At 50.1% G+C, this 16,199-nt stretch overlaps 1 protein-coding gene across 5 annotated transcripts in view; it reads left to right on the top strand.

Annotated features, from left to right (window-relative positions):
* Window positions 1-599: 599 nt before the first annotated feature.
* Kiaa1755 (KIAA1755 ortholog) overlaps window positions 600-16,199 on the top strand; it is a 39,158-nt gene continuing 23,558 nt past the window's right edge. For all 5 annotated transcript variants that reach the window (XM_069988333.1, XM_069988332.1, XM_069988335.1 and 2 more), the window contains exons 1-2: window positions 600-871; window positions 12,268-12,465. In XM_069988333.1, coding sequence (XP_069844434.1) covers window positions 821-871; window positions 12,268-12,465 — 249 coding nt within the window. In that variant the 5' untranslated portion in view covers window positions 600-820. The remainder of the gene's footprint in view (window positions 872-12,267; window positions 12,466-16,199) is intronic.

Here is a 16,199-nt window from a genome sequence, read left to right as displayed (position 1 = left end):
CTGGGGCTCTGGAGCTGGGGCTGGGGATCTGGAGCTGGGGCTGGGGCTCTGGAGCTGAGGCTGGGGATCTGGAGCTGGGGCTGGGGACCTGGAGCTGTGACTGGGGCTCTGGAGCTGGGGCTGGGGATCTGGAGCTGGGGCTGGGGACCTGGAGCTGGACCTGGGGATTTGGAGCTGGGGCTGGGGCTCTGGAGCTGGGACTGGGGCTCTGGAGCTGGGGCTGGGGACCTGGAGCTGGGGCTGGGGACCTGGAGCTGGACCTGGGGACTTGGAGTGGAGCTGGACCTGGGGATTTGGAGCTGGGGCTGGGGCTCTGGAACTGAGGCTGAGGACCTGGACTGGGCCTGGGGCTCTGGAGCTGGGGCTGGGGCTCTGGAGCTGGGGCTGGGGCTCTGGAGCTGGGGCTGGGGACCTGGACTGGGCCTGGGGCTCTGGAGCTGGGGCTGGGAACCCCGTTTGGGAGTGCAGCCGGCAGCAGGGGCGCCTGGTTCTCATCACCCTCGGCGGGGGGCGGGAGGGGGGCAGGGGGAGGGGCAGGCGCCACACAAAGGGGCCGCTGTCCCCCTCCCACCCACCCCACTTGGGGAGAGGCCGGCAGACGCCCCGCCCCGCCCCTGGGCCGCCCCTTGCGGTGTCTGGACGCCGGTCCATCCACCCTCCGCCCCGTGTCCTCCTCGGTCCGGTCCTCCTCCCGCCTCCTCCCCTGTCTCTTCATCCCCTTGGAGATGAAGCGGGACCCTGCGCCCCCGGCCCGCCCGCTGCGCCGGCTCCAAGGCTAGGCGGGTCACCTCGGCACGGGACGGGACTGGAGGCCCCGCAGATGCACTGGCCGTGTGGAGAAGGGCAGAGGAGCAGCCCCGCCATCACCATGGTAACGCCGGCCAAGGCCTGGACCACCATGCCTGCCCCTTTAAGGGACAGCGGGGATGGGGTGGGGGGACTTGGGTAGGGAGCAGACCTTCCCTCAGTCCCGCCAGCGTCCGTGGGACGGTCCCCAGCGCCGCAAGGCACGGGAGGGTCAGAGGGGCTGGGACCCCTCTCAGGCTGCATGCATCCGTCTGGACTCACTTGGAAACTTTCCTCTTAGCCCAGCCCCAGGGCACAGATTTGAGCTGAAAATCCGGCTCAGCTGTTGTGGACAGAACTTTGGGGGTGGTTTTGCATTTTAGACTTGGGGCTGAGAGTCAGCGAGGTGCATGGTCCGGTCCACGTGGGGTTCACGATGGGGATGGGAGTCAGAGTGACCCCCAAACACGCCCCAGCGCGGCTCTGCTGGCGAGGCAGGGTGGGCAGAGGGTTACCGAAGCTTGGCCGGTGCGGCTGGAATGTCAGACCTGTGTATGGCAGCGGGGTGCTCCGGCAGGAACGGGATGGGGAAGGGCAGCGCGCCCCAGTACTTCAGTACCTGGGGCTTTCACGACTGGCCCTTGGGAAGACGGGGTTCATACTGGGGAGCAGGGTTGATCTTTGTGCCCGGACCCAAAATAGAAGAAGAGAAAAAAGTCTGTTGTTTTTAGACACTCCCAAACCCAGCTCCACACAGGATTTGCAGGCCTGTGCAGGAGAGCTTTTCCAAATCAAATCACGTGGGATTTGGGAAGCAGAAGGGGGAGTCAGGCCAGGGCTCTAGCCCCTTGATTGTGATCTTCCAGATTGCACATTGAATTTGGGTGGGTGTTTACTCCTGTGCACATCTTCAGGCAGAATTCTACAGAGGTGCACACGCACGCGTACACACACACACACACACACACACACACACACACACACACACAGAGTACTGCACCAGCCCACATGGATACACATTAACATCTTCTCACACACCCAAGCCTGGTCCACCTGCTCTTCCCACACTATGGTGCTACATGGACACAACAGGTGGAGGGCAGAGCCCGGCTCCCAAGTCCACACGACAGCAGAACACATGCACACACATGGCTCTCTGAGCTGTTTGAGAATAACTAGCATAGGCCAGTGGCTGCTCACCACTGCCTACACTCCAAGTCCTGTGCTGGGTGCTTTAACAGCAGATCTGCTCCTGTCTCTGGCTCACAGATAAAAGATGTTCCTGGAGGCTAAACCACTGCCCAAAGTCACCCACCAGGAAGCTTTAACCCCAAACCTGCTCTCAGCCGTCAGTCACCCAGAGCTACGGCCTGTACCAAGTGTGCATGAACTTCTTCTAGTAAGATGCCACTGGTTACACTGGTTCTGCTAGGAGGCTGTGAACCCTTTATCTCAGGCCAATAATTATCTCAGGCCCAATAATTACCTCCTCCACAGCTTTTCCACCATATCTCCGGGTCTCACTTGAGCATGGCATGTGTGCCTCTTCATGTCGGCCAGCACAGCTGTAATTTTTGTGGGATAAGATGATTGATGAATAGTTTCAATTAGAGAGAATCTTACAGTGAGTGTAAGGCTTATTCCCACTTTTCCCAAATTTTAGTATCAATGTAATAAGTTTTCTTTCTTTCTTGCACTTGCTAGCAGGTGCTCTGCCCCTTGAATCACTCTACCCTATTTTGTGTGTGTGTGTGTGTGTGTGTGTGTGTGTGTGTGTGTGTATGTGCATGTGTGTGCGTGCACGTGCGCACACACGTGCTTTGAGATAGGGTCTTGCTTTATGCCTTGCCTGGAATGCAATTCTCCTATTTATGTTTCTCATGTGGCTGAGATGACAGGCACCTGCTTTTTCTTTTCTTTACTTTTCTTCCTTCCTTTTCTTTTCGTTTCTCTTTCTTTTTGGCCCAGGCTGGCTGCAAACCCTGATCCTCTGATCTGCAACTCCCAAGTAGTTAGAATTACAGGCTTGAGCTCTCACACCTGGTGGAAGAGGAATAGCTTTTATAGATCCACATACTGGATCAACTATCACAAGGAAAGAATAAAATCTACTTATTTGCTCAACATTTTTCCTTAAACCAACTTTATAAACTTAAAATATATTTGAATAGGTTTCATATTATCACTATGGAAATTCAATATCTGTTGCTATAAATAGAAAGGAACTGAAAAAAAAATATAAGGCAGGCTGGTCTATGTTAGAAAATTCACCAAGGACACTGGGTTTCCAAGCCTGAGTTTCCAAGCCTGAGGCCTTGAATTCAAGCCCTAGTACCAGCCTGAGAGAGAGAGAGGAGAGGAGGGGGGAGAGGGAGAGGGAGAAAGTAAAGAAGGAAAGGAAAGAAGAAAGGAAGAAAAAGGAAGGAAAGAAGACAAGAAGCAAAGAAAGAAAAAGAGAAGGAGAAAAAACAACTTCTCAGTCAAGCATGGTAGTACAAGCCTCTAATTCTAGCTACTCAGGAGGAGGAAGAAGCAGGAGGATCACACGTGTGAGGCCATCTTGAGCAACGGTAGCTATGTGATGCACTGTCAAAGACAAAAATACAAACAAGAAGTTGGGAATATAGTTCAAGTGGTGGAGAAAAAAGGAAAGAAAGAAATGAGAACAGATGAACCAAAAGACAAACATTAAGTAAATAATAATTTAACATAAGATTATGTAAACAAGATTACATAACTAAGAATATGTGACCATTATGAGAAAACCTGGCCCACAGGGCACATAGATGATTGTGAAGCCCTGGGCTAGCTAGAACAGAAAGCTTATTTAGAAGAAGCAGAAAAGGTAGGCTGAGAGCTGATTGATGGATGGTCACAAGGGCCTGCCAGGCCAATAAGTTGCTCAGGCCCTAGAGAGCCGACTGATGTTGAGTAGTAGAGGGTCACCACTGGACCTCTATGTAAGAAAGATCATTGCATGACCAAAGCCATGCAATGAGTGCTCATGTTCATGCCCCAGCTGGACCATTGGTTAGCAAGATAGCCTTGTCTCAGTTTCTTAGCCTGTAAAATGGGAACAAAATACCTTTGTTGTTGTTGTTGTTGGTTGTGGGGCTTGAACTCTGGGCCTGGGCCCTGTCCCTCAGCTCTTCAGCTCAAAGCTAGCGCTTTACCACTTGAGCCACAGCGCCACTTCTGGTTTTCTGAATCGTTTATTGGAGATGAGTCTCATGGCCTTTCCTGCCCCAGCTGGCTTTGAACTGCAGTCCTCAGATCTCAGCCTCCTGAGTAGCTAGGATAGCAGGCGTGAACCACTAGTGTCCGGCCCAAAATATTCTCTCTTTTTTTTTTTTTTTAATATTTATTATAAAGGTAATATACAGAAAGGTGACAGTTACATAAGCCAAGTAATGAGTATGTTTCTTTTTTTTTTGACAAGGTCACCCTCTCCCAGTTTTTCCTTTCCCCAAGTATTCATTAAAAAAAAATTGGGCAGATCATTAGGATGAGGACTTGCTCAGTGAGAAGTAGCTCTGGTTATAACCATTATTGTTATGAGGCTAAGATGGGAGAAGGTGAGCTCCAGAGCCAAGGCACTGGGGAGAGAGGGAGAGGCAGGAGCATCGTCAGAGGCTCTAAGTTGCTGGGATGGGGCAGATGATACAGGACAGAGCTGTATGTGAACTTGAACATGGGTTTTCTGATGCCTACTTGTTTCTCTGTTCATTGCATCTGGATTGTTTTTCCAATTTTGAAAGATTTTTTTTTTTATGAAGAGCCAGTTCTTAGTTCTCCACCCACATGCAAATAAAAAGAACTTAGAGCTCAAGATGTTTTAGTTGGACATAAGCAAGAACTTTTAAACTTCTGCACAGCCAGGATGCTGGCTTTAGAATCTAGACAAGTTCAAAGGGGAGGGTCCCAGGTAGCTGAGACCGGAGGTCACAAGGCTGACACCTGCTGGGCTGCATCTGGCCTACAGATTATTTGGTTTGGCCAGCCTTTAAAGTATCTGGAGATTTTACTTAAAAAAAGAAAAATAAAAAAAGTCAGCAGACAAGCAGCTCTGGGCCACAGTCCCATTAGGCTGGTGTTGGTGCACTGTGGGGCGTGGCCAGACGCACCGCTTCCTGTTGCTCCCGTGAGGCCAAGCGGCTGGAGGAGCCACTGTCTCATACTCAGCCCACTTCTGCCTTCCGTGTCACTTGTGAGGCCGCTGGAGGCCCTTGTATATACAATTTTAAACACAGCACAATATTAACCAAGTTTTCTTGCAGAGAAGTTCCTGTCCTGCTCCTGTCTCACCCATATTCAGTGGCAGGGAGAAGTTGGGTTTCTTTTTTTTTTGCCAGTCATGTTGCCTGGACTCTGGGCCTGGGCACTGTCCCTCAGCTCTTCAGCTCAAGGCTAGTGCTCTACCACTTGAGCCACAGCACCACTTCCAGCTTTTTCTGCTTATGTGGTGCTGAGGAATCGAACCCAGGGCCTCATGCATGCAAGGCAAGCACTCTACCACTGAGCCACCTTCTCAGCCCCAGAGAAGTTGGGTTTCTACATCCCTTGACCCCCACACAAGGGTCCCCTATCACCCCAGACCTTGAGCCCTGCACAGAGCCTGTGGTGGGCCGGTTCTGCTGGCGCTTGGTCAGTGTGGTGCGCCCTGTTGGAAAGGCCCCTGGAGACAGATATGCCCCCTTTTATAGGCCAAGATCACCTAGGGAGGAAGAGACAGTGTCTTGCGTCTTGCCTCTCCTAGGCAGTATGGGAGATGGCACATGGGGCCTGGCATAACTAGGAGGCACTCTACCAACTCCATCCCCAGCCTTCCCCAGGATCTGGGCCACAGGGGTCAAAGGCTATATTCTTGATTCTTGCCCCTCCCTCCCTCCTTCCCTCCCTCCCTCTCTCCCTTCCTCCCTCCCTCCCTCCCTTCCTTTCCCTGCCTTTTCTTTCTCTGAGATGGGAACTCAAACTTGGTACCTGCCATTTTCTCTCATTGGCTAGCACTCTTATCAACTGAGCCAGGCTTCCAATCCCTCTTAGTCTTTTGCTCTTCCTGAGAATCTTCTCCTTAAGGTCAATGGACAGATCTGGACCTTTAAGAAAGTTCAGCCCACAGCTCAGAAGGCCCAGCTAGTAACATCTGGCAAGATCATTTGGAAAGGGAACCAGCATTAAAAACACACAATCACACTTTTATGTTCCCCCCTGGTTATAACAGCATTTGGAAAATCCAGCAAATTAAAGAAAATAACCACGGCCTTATGAAGCCTGGCTTGCACAGCCTGGTTGGTGGCAGGGGCGGGGGGCAGGGGAGTGGAGGGCAAGGGTAGTTAATGTTGTATTTAAAACTCACTTTTGACTTGAGCCTTACACACATTCTATAGATCTTAATGCATGGAAAATGTTCTTTAAAAATATTTCCTCAGTCAGAGTGGAGTTTGGGGTAGGGCAGTAGGCTGGAAGAGGGGGAAAACCTCTCAGTGAGGTGGTGGTGCTTGATAAAAATAATACTTAGGCTGGCGCTGGTGGCTCATGCCTGTAATCCTTGCTACTCAGGAGGCTGAGATCTAAGGATCTCGGTTCAAAGCCAGCCGGGGCAGGAGAGACCGTGAGACTCCTATCTCCAATAAACCACCAGAAAACCGGAAGTGGCGCTGTAGCTCAAGTGGTAGAGCGCTCTCCTTGAGCTGAAGAGCTGAGGGACAGCGCCCAGGCCCAGAGTTCAAGCCCCACGACCGACAAAAAAAAATAAAATAAAATAAATAAAAAATAAATAAACCACTCAGAAAATTGGAAGTGGTACTGTGGCTCAAGTGGCTCAAGTGGTAGAGTGCTAGCCTTGAGCTGAAGAGCTGAGAGACAGTGCCCAGGCCCAGAGTTCAAGCCCCACGACAGACAAAAAATAAAACAAAAAAAACTTAGGGCGGGTTCTGGTGGCTCATGTCTGTAATCCTAACTCCTCAGGAGGCTGAGATTGGAGGATCACGGTTCAAAGTCAGCTCAGGGAGGAAAGTGTGAGACTCTTACCTCCACTAAACTACCAAAAAACCCCCAAAAAACAAAACTCAGAGATGGAGCTGTGGCTTAAGTGGTAGAGTGCTAGTCTTGAGCAAAAGAAGCTCAGGAACACCTGGCTCTCAGTTCAAGCCCCAGGACACACACACACACACACACACACACACACACACACACACACACACACACACACACACACACTATCTATCTATCTATCTATCTAAAGAGTAAATATATATAGTATTATATTATTCACATATTAGCATTATTAGCATATTTAGTATATATTTAAATATTGAAGCGTGTATATATCTTCACAAATATATACAATTTTAAATACAGCACAATATCAACCCAAGCTTCTTGCAGAGAAGTTCCTGTCCTTCTCCTGTCTCACCCATATTCAGTGGCAGGGAGAAGTTGGGTTTCTACATCCCTTGACCCCACACAAGGGTCCCCTGTCACCCCAGACCTTGAGCCCTGCACAGAGCCTGTGGTGGGCCGGTTCTGCTGGCACCCTGTCAGTGTGGTGCGCTCCCTGGCTGGCCCTGGTTGCAGAGGAAGGGGTCAGAGGGTGGTGACAGCCCTGGCGTGTCTCGCTTTCTCCCTTTTCTGTGTCACACCCTGCCTCGGCTCATACCCAGGAACTGTGAAAGCCCAGCCTGCTGTGCAGGAATGGAAACACGCCTATCAGGTTTCACGGAAGTCATTTGAGGGGCCCATGTCTGGCCAATGGCGGCATTCAGTTCGGTGGTCCCAGGCCTGGCTGTGGGGTTCATTTAAGATGGCGAACCGCCAGTGCTCTTTCCTGCAGCTGCCAGGGCCCTGACAGCTACGAGACCCTGGGGACCCCCGGCCTGTAGCAGGTACCGTGCAGGCCCAGAACCAGGCCAAGAGCGGGGGAGGGGTGTGTGTCTTGTTCCAATCTTTCATTGTACTGGCTGCTCCTTAAATGGTCACAGTGTGTTGAACAGAGCCCTCTATGACAGCCAAGGGCCTCTCAGCCCACCAGACCTGCTCTTTCAGGGCTCGTTTTTTGGGGGCACTACTGGAGACCAGGAGGAACAACCCTCTCCCCTGGGCTGGTGGCCCCCAGGCAGCTGGAGGCAGGGAGAGAGGGCTGACCTGGGTTGGATTCCAGCTCTGTCTTTCTCTTCTCTATTACTTTGGGGAAGGTCAACCTCTACTTCTCTACCTGCAAAATGGAGTGCCCCTGCTTAGCCCTGGCTTCTTCACATGGGCTGAGTGGAGGGCTGGCACAATGCAGGCTGCACAGAGACTGCTGTGGCTGGAGAAGGGGACGGGGAGGGATTCAGGAAGGCACCAGAGAGGCACTTCACATGGGGCTGAGCTTTTGGCTGCTGAGGGAAAACAAATGTTGTGAAAGGCGAGAATAGCAGCAACAAGAACTCCGTCTTTCCACAGGGTCCTCTCTGTGCAGGACAGGAATTAGAACACCATTTACAGATAAGGAAACTGAGGCACATGCAGGAAGAGAGTTCAGCTCACGATTCTCTCGTGGTTGGAGGCAGCCACAGTGGGGACTTGAGATGTGTTGAGTGACATGGACTCACATGTGACAGGGTCTGCTATTTAGAGTTCTCTCATCTTCTGCAGAGGATGGAAATCACCTCTAATGCACAGCAGGCTGGCTTTGGGAGAAAGGAAGGGCCTGTCTGAGCCTTTGGGAGGAGACCAAATGGCAGTCGGATTTAAAGTATAAAATGAGCAGAAGAGCACAGGGACAGCGCCCAAGCCCAGAGTTCAAGCCCCATGACCGACCAAAAAATACTTTAAAAATATTTTTAAAAATAAAATTAGTGGAGTAAAAATATATTTTATGTAATTAATATATGCTTGCCAAGTGGGGCACGGATATTTCACACTTGTAATCCTAACTACTCTGGAGGTTGAGATCTGAGGATCAAGGTTTGAAGCTAGCCAAGACGAGAAAATTGGTGAGACTCTTATCTCCAAATACACACACACACACACACACACACACACACACACACACACACACACACACACACACACACACACACACACACACACACACACACACACACAGAAAGCTGGGAGTAAAGCTGTGGCCCAGAGATAGAACACCAGCCTTTGTAAGCAAAGGCTAAGGGACAGTGCCCAGGATCTGAGTTCAATCCCCAATGATAGCTGGGGGGGGGGGGAGGGAGGGAGAAAGAAATAGAGTGTGAGAGAGAAAGAATGTGAGAGAGAAAGGAAGGAAGGAAGGGAGGGAGGGCGGGAGGAAGGGAGAAAGCAAGCAAGCAGGCTCTGGGTTCTGTCCCCAGCACTACAATAAAACCCTGTGTTCTTATGTATTTATATATTATTACTTATATAATATATAATATAAATTTTTTTTGGGTCAGGTCGTGGGGCCTGAACTCTGGGCCTGGGCACTGTCCCTCAGCTCTTCAGCTCAAGGCTAGCGCTCTACCACTTGAGCCACAGCGCCACTTCCTGCTTTTTTCTTTTTGCTTATGTGGTGCTGAGGAATCGAACCCAGGGCCTCAGGCATGCAAGGCAAGCGCTCTACCACTGAGCCACCTTCCCGGCCCAAACATCTGATATTATTAGCCGTAGTTACTAACTGTACTATAAGAAATATAAGTGTATTTATATAAATGATATAGAAACCATCCAATGAAAGCATCATCGACGTGGTTTTAGAGTTGCATTCTATTTGTGCGAGCTCACAAATTTTCACATACAGTGGTGATATTATCGTGATTGTAACATGACTACAACACATAACCATAATCCCAATTCCAGAGATGGCTCCTGGTTAGTGAGCACCTGCTAACTGCTAGTCTTGTGCAGAGAATTTACACAGGTAATAATCTTATTCAATCTTGTTTAAGTATAATTACTGTCCGTTTCACACATGAGGTGTGGGGCATGGTGAGTGAAGGAATCCGCGAGGACAAACAAAAAATAGGTGATAGAAATAGCATTTGCACCCAAGCAGGCCAGCTGCTTTCTCATCACCAGCAAGCCAATAGAAACTCAACCATGCCCATTGCTAAAAAGTGAGTGGATTTGAGAAGAAATAGTGCAGGTGCCCAAAAGGAAATGACAGCAAATGACAGCAAATGACCAAATTTCCCCAAACAAGGCTGAGCACTGGTGGCTCATATCTATAATCTTAGCTTCCTTAGGAGGCTCAGATCTATAGGACCAAAGTTCAAGGCCAGCCTGAGCAGAAAAGTTCTAGACACCATTCTCCAAAATAACCAGCAGAAAGCCAGGCTAGAAGTATGGGACAAGTGATAGAGCACTGGCCAAGCAAGCATACAAAGCCAAGCACCAGCCCTTGACTGCAAACTCTGATTCCCCCCAAACAAAAATAAATCTGCAGACAAAACGAATAGTCCAGCCTGGTCTGCAGATGAGAAAAAGGCTCAGAGAGGGTAAGGGCCTGCTCAAAGCTGCAGAAGTGAGACAGAAGGCAGGATTGGATGGCATTCTGGGAGAAAGTGGGCTCCGATGCTCGTCCAGGCCAACGCTGGGTGCTCAGGAAGGGATGCTTTCCCACTGGGCTAGGGGAGAGATTTTCAGGGTGGCAGAACAGGACAGCACTTTTTGGTTTGGTGTTCTCTTCTAATGCCAAGCCCTGACCATCGCCACCTTCTGTAGTCCTGGGGATGGCAGAGACAGTAGGCAGGGGAGCACTGTGGCTTTGTTACCCTCTTTTCAAGGGTTCTGTGTGTAAAAATGATTCTCCTAAGCCATCTCTGTGTACACTGAGTCTTTGTGCATTCCCTTCCCTTTCTGTTCTGTACCTCAGCAACAGGTGTCTAGAGATTGCCGCCAGTCAGGAGCAGCCTGAATGGCTTCCATTGTACTTTTTAATACTTACAAAGGAATCCAGGTGAGGTGATGCATGTTGTAATCCCAGAGCTTGGGAGATAGAGGAGCAGGGTGAGTTTGAAATCTAGCTTCAAGACGAACAAATAGGAAAGAGGACCTGGTGTGTTGAGCTGTGTGTTCCTTTTGTCTTGCTGCTGTGACAAATGACCACCAATGTAGATGCTTAAAGCAACACAACTTTATCATCTTGCAGTTCTGCAGATCAGAAGCCCCATAGGTCTTGCTGGGCTAAAATCCCAGTGTGTGTGTGTGTGTGTGTGTGTGTGTGTGTGTGTGTGTGTGTGTGTGTGTGTGTGTGTGTGTGTGTGTGTGTGTGTGTGTGTGTGTGTGTGTGTGTGTGTGTGTATTGGGGCTGAAACTCAAGGCCTTGCCCTCTCGCTTGGCTTTTTTTGCTCTCTACCACGTAAGCCACACCCCCACTTCCAGCTTTTTGGTGGCTACTTGGAGGTAAGAGTCCTGAGGACTTTCCTGCCCAGGCTGGCTTTGAACTAGGATCTTCAGATCTCAGTCTCCTGAGTAGCTAGGTGCCACAGGCACTGACTCTCCTACTTCTGAGGATTCCTGGGAGTGCCAGAGACCACGTGTGGGCCTGGGAGCAGATGCCTGGTATGTGGAGAGCAGATTTCCACCCTTAACTCTGCTCACAAGCTCCATATCCATCTGCCCAAGGGAAATCAACCCGCAGGCTGCCGCAAGGGACCCGAGCATCTTCCGGGACTCTGAGCCTGCTACACCTGCAGGCTGTCAGGGACCCGCAGCAGGTGTGGGACCTTCTATGACATGGGTACTAGCGAAGCGGAGAGAGGGGGACATCTGAGCCCACAGAAGACAGGTGTGAGGTCTGAGAGAGCTTGGGAGAGGTGAGGGCTGACCCCGTTATAGAAGAAGGAGCTGGCCCGGTGAGGAGAGCGTGGGAAAGGGAGGCATTCAGGCTGGTGCTGGTGGTGAGTGACAGGATACCATTGTCACCCTGGTAGAAACGGAAAAGTCAGGGAGGTTGGGGTGAGGCTGGGGCAATGCGCAGAGGCTGCTGGGGAGATGGTGCAAGGGAGGCGCAGGTGTGGGACATTCTCAAGCTCAGTGGATGGGGGTGGGTGGGGGAGGGGTAGGAATGGAAATCAGAGAACAAAGCCTTACATGAAAGCTCACAGGGGCTGGAAAGTCCTTGTATAACTAAAGTATGTTAAGTGTGTGTGTGTGTGTGTGTGTGTGTGTGTGTGTGTGTGTGTGTGTGTGTGTGTGTGTACTGTCAAGCTGGGCTTGAATGCAAGGCTTGAGCTGTCCCTTAGCTTTTTCACTCAAGGCTGGTACTCTTCCACTTGAGCCACAGCTCCACTTCCAGCTTTTGAGTGGTTAATTGGAGTTAAGAGTCTCATGAACTTTCCTCCCTAGGCTGGCTTTAAACCTCAGTCCTCAGATCTCAGTCTCCTGAGTAGCTGGGATTACAGGTGTGAGCCAACAACAGCACCTGGCTTGATTTTTCTTTTTTTAGAGAACAAAAGCCACAGGATGGGGTCAGTACCCTTTCATTGCTACATCTATTACGTTGTATCACCCCCTGTTCCCCCACAGGAGCCCCCAGCCCTGGACACAGCCATCCAGCACGCCTTGGCGGGTCTATACCCACCCTTTGAGGCCACCGCGCCTACTGTCCTGGGTCAGGTGTTCCGGCTCCTGGACTCTGACTTCCGAGGGGATGGGCTGAGCTTCCTCCTGGATTTCCTGATCCCTGCTAAGCGCCTGTGTGAGCAAGTTCGAGAAGCAGCCTGTGTAAGTTGGGAGGGTGCCGGGTGGGGGACAAGCACCCTCAGAAGAGAGAGGGGCTGGAGGCCAGCAGAGAAGGAGACAGCCTAAGTGTATCATGAAGGTGTGGGGTGATTTTCCAAGGGCTTCTGTCGGCCTCCCAAGTGGAACAAGAGGGTCACTTGCTCCTCTGACCCCTAGGGATCAATGATGTTTGCACTTCCACTGGCAGGAAGAAGGGAGAAGCGTCCAAGGGGCTCCCACGGCCCCAGGAGCCTGCCCAGGAACTGGCCCCGTGGCCATCAGCAGGCTGCCACAGTAGGATAGCATCCAAGGAAACAGCAGAGACTGTCCCAGAGCTTTCCTGGAGCCATGGAAGAATCAGGACTCTCACTCTTACCACAGGCCACCCTTCAAACTCAGATGTTCAGATCTGCTCCTTCTAGGGCAAAGTGGAGAGGAAAATGTGTAGGACAAGGCTTAATGGCCATAAATAATAGAAGCCCTAGTTAGATCAGACCAGAGCCCTGGAAGATCAGTTCTTCCAGGCCAGGTTTCCAAAGACTGAGCCTGAAGAATATCTAGAACGACTCCCTGCTTTGAAGGGAAAATGAATTCTTCCCCAGCAACTACAGATAGAAAAAAAATCTCAAGGAAGTATCCTGATTGGTCAGACTTGTTTGAGTCACATGCCCATTGCCAGACCAATCACTATGACCCAAAGGACAAGATGGTGGATTGGCCTAGCTTGAGTTCTCCATGGTCAGAGAATGAGACTGGTTTAAGCAAAGAGAGAAGCTAAAACCCTCTGATGCCCAGTACAGGAACTTCCCACACCCCTCACAAGTTTATCCAACATTCCCTGCAACACTGTCATTTAATAACATCCCTCCACCCCCACCTCAGCTGTGAGAACCTCAGGGAGGTCCTTAGGCCCCACCAGCCTTTCTTGAGTTGCTCATTGCTTGTCTGAGATATAGCAGACGAGGAGCAAAGCGTAGTGCTGGGACTGCATCATTTAGGAGCCAGTATGGAGATGGTGAGTAAGATAAGGGAAGAGAGATCATCCATTCCATATGCTCAGCACAATGCCCACATGGCACACAGGCTCCTCAGGGCATAGGAATTGGTATTGCAGAAGTTGCTTCTCACAGAAGCATCTGTAGCCTGCTGCCATATGTCCATGCAGATCTATTCCCATCTATATTTCTTCTTCCTGACAGGCCACACAACTGCCACTTCCTTTATTGGGACATTTAGCCCACAATTACACTGTACCCTGCCTCATTTCTCTCAATAGCAAGGTTACAGCTTTTCCACACTTCTATTTTTTAATTATAGGCCACCTTCATTTGGCTGCAATTATGGGTAAATTCATGCCACATCAGAGTAGAAGGGAGTGGCATGGGATTTCTAATAGAGCCTCCAGGGTCAACTGCCCAGGTTCAAATCCATAGCCCACCATTGCGCCCTTGGGGATTTCTGTCACCTCTCTAAACCTCAGTTTCCTGATGCATAAATAAGAACAGTAGCAGCAACATGGAATACACTGCTGAATTACTGTGAGTGCCAAACATGACCAGCACAGCCGGCCCTGGTACAGTGCTTTGTTTGTACAATATAACTGAGCTGATTTCTTCAATGAGAATGTGATGACAAGCAGACTGTGTTGTGATGTACAGAAGGATGGATGGCAGGTGGTGTCACAGACTCACAAAAGATGACAGATAGAAAGCATCCAAACTCTAAAGCAGTTAGGAGCTGGTTTTACCCTATGGGGAAAATATAGTCAGAGTTCACCATGGCATCAATTAATAATCACAGGAAATATCTGCTTACTTAGCAGGAAGTTTGGTGTCACTCTCTGGAGATTCACCCTCCCCCAGCTTCTTCACACACACACACACACACACACACACACAACACACACACACACACACACATTCAAATTATAGAAGACTGGGACTTGCAAGTTAGAGGACTCCAGACTTCCAAGAGAAATGACCTGCTTTCAATCAATAGAGTGCAGTTTATGTTACTGCCACTTGGTGTCACTGTCGAACACTGGTTCTACATAGCCCAGTAGAGAGGCTCTAAAGAAAAGGATTCTTTTTGTTGGGGGGGAGGGAGGGTGCTGAATGTGGGGTGGGGGGCGGGGCTGAACTCTGGGCCTGGGTGCTGTACCTCAGCTTTTCAGCTCAAGGCTAGCACTCTACTGTTTAAGGCGCAGTGCCACTTCTGGCTTTTTCTACTTATGTGGTGCTGAGAAATTGAACACAGGGCCTCATGCAGGCAAGGCAAGCACTACACCACTGAACCACCTTCCCAGTCCCCAGAAAGGGATTCTTGTACCTGTTCAAAGACTTTCTGGCACCTTCTCCTGTTTAAAAAGAGAGTAAGGGAAACAGGAAGACACAGCGAGCTGCTCAGTTCTTGTGGCCCACACCTGCAATCCTAGCTACTCAGGAGGTGAGATCAGAAGATCGCAGTTCAAAGCCACCCTGGGCAGGAAAATCTATGAGACTCTATTTCCAATTAACCACTAAAAAGCTGGAAGTAGAGCATGGTCCAAGTAGTAGAGCAACAGCCTTGAGCAAACAACAACAACAACTCAGACACAGTGCTCAGACCCTGAGTTCAAGCCCTAGGAAGAGAGTGCATGTGTTTGTGCACGCGTACGCACACACACACATACGCACACACACACACAAATGATAGAACTAGCCACTAGTAGATGATAGATAGATAGATTTGCCCCATCTGCCATCTTCTTACCCACAAATGGAGAATTAAGCATTAAGCCCACAAATAAACACTCAACTCCAAAGTGTTCTTTGGGCCCAAAGTCAAAAGGCTGGCATAGCATTTTCAAGGTCAACTGGTGAGTTCACAACAGAATTGGATTTCTTGACTTCTCAACATTGCTTTTACTTTGCCCAGTAACTGCTTTGCTTGAAAACTAGCAAGTAGCATAAAAGCAGCCCAGGACTAATTTTTTTTTTTTGGTCAGTTGTGGGGCCTGAACTCTGGGCCTGGGCACTGTCCCTCAGCTCTTCAGCTCAAGGCTAGCACTCTACCACTTGAGCCACAGTGCCACTTGCAGCTTTTTCTGCATATGTGGTGCTGAGGAATTGAACCCACAGCCTCATGCATGTAAAGCAAGCACTCTACCACTGGGCCACCTTCTCAGCTCCTAATTTCATTTTTAATTGACAAAGCCCACCATTTTCTAAAGGGCAAGTGTCCCAAAGGCATGCAGGTGAATAGTTACTGAGTATCAGCATATGAGAAGCCAAGTGTCCTGCTGTTCTCAGACATTCATGACCTATCGCACATACTCTTTCTGTCATATATTATCTTTTCTACTTGCAGATAGGCAGCTTGGTGCACGTAAGTAATTTGCATTGGTTAGCTATTTAAACCTTCTGTACCCATGTCTCTCTGGCTTTAAAAGTAGGGGCTAAGGCTTGATCTGGCTTGGGAGAAGTCTGGCAGTAGATGAGAATAGGGCGGGAGAGGGGACAAGCCAAGCAAGAAGAAGGCACATAGGAGCTGCATATGGAGTAGCACCTGGTGCTCAGAGCTTGGGTTAGTAGAGCAGCAAGCATTTCCAAGTTCAGGGCCGAGATGGCATGAGTCAAGAGAGCCTACCCTGAGAGTGAGGGCCTCTTCACTGCCATGCCCTGAGCACCTCTTCCACCTCTCCAGAGTCCTCTGCATGTGCAAGGGTCCGTGAGAAGGCAGGAGACCTTGGGCTGAGG

The sequence above is a fragment of the Dipodomys merriami genome, unplaced genomic scaffold (genome assembly GCF_024711535.1).
Source record: "Dipodomys merriami isolate MVZ:Mamm:240054 unplaced genomic scaffold, mDipMer1.0.p SCAF_354, whole genome shotgun sequence".
Taxonomy (NCBI): domain Eukaryota; kingdom Metazoa; phylum Chordata; class Mammalia; order Rodentia; family Heteromyidae; genus Dipodomys; species Dipodomys merriami.
The sequence above is the reverse complement of the archived record's forward strand: the minus strand, read 5'-3'. Positions and strand labels throughout refer to the sequence as shown.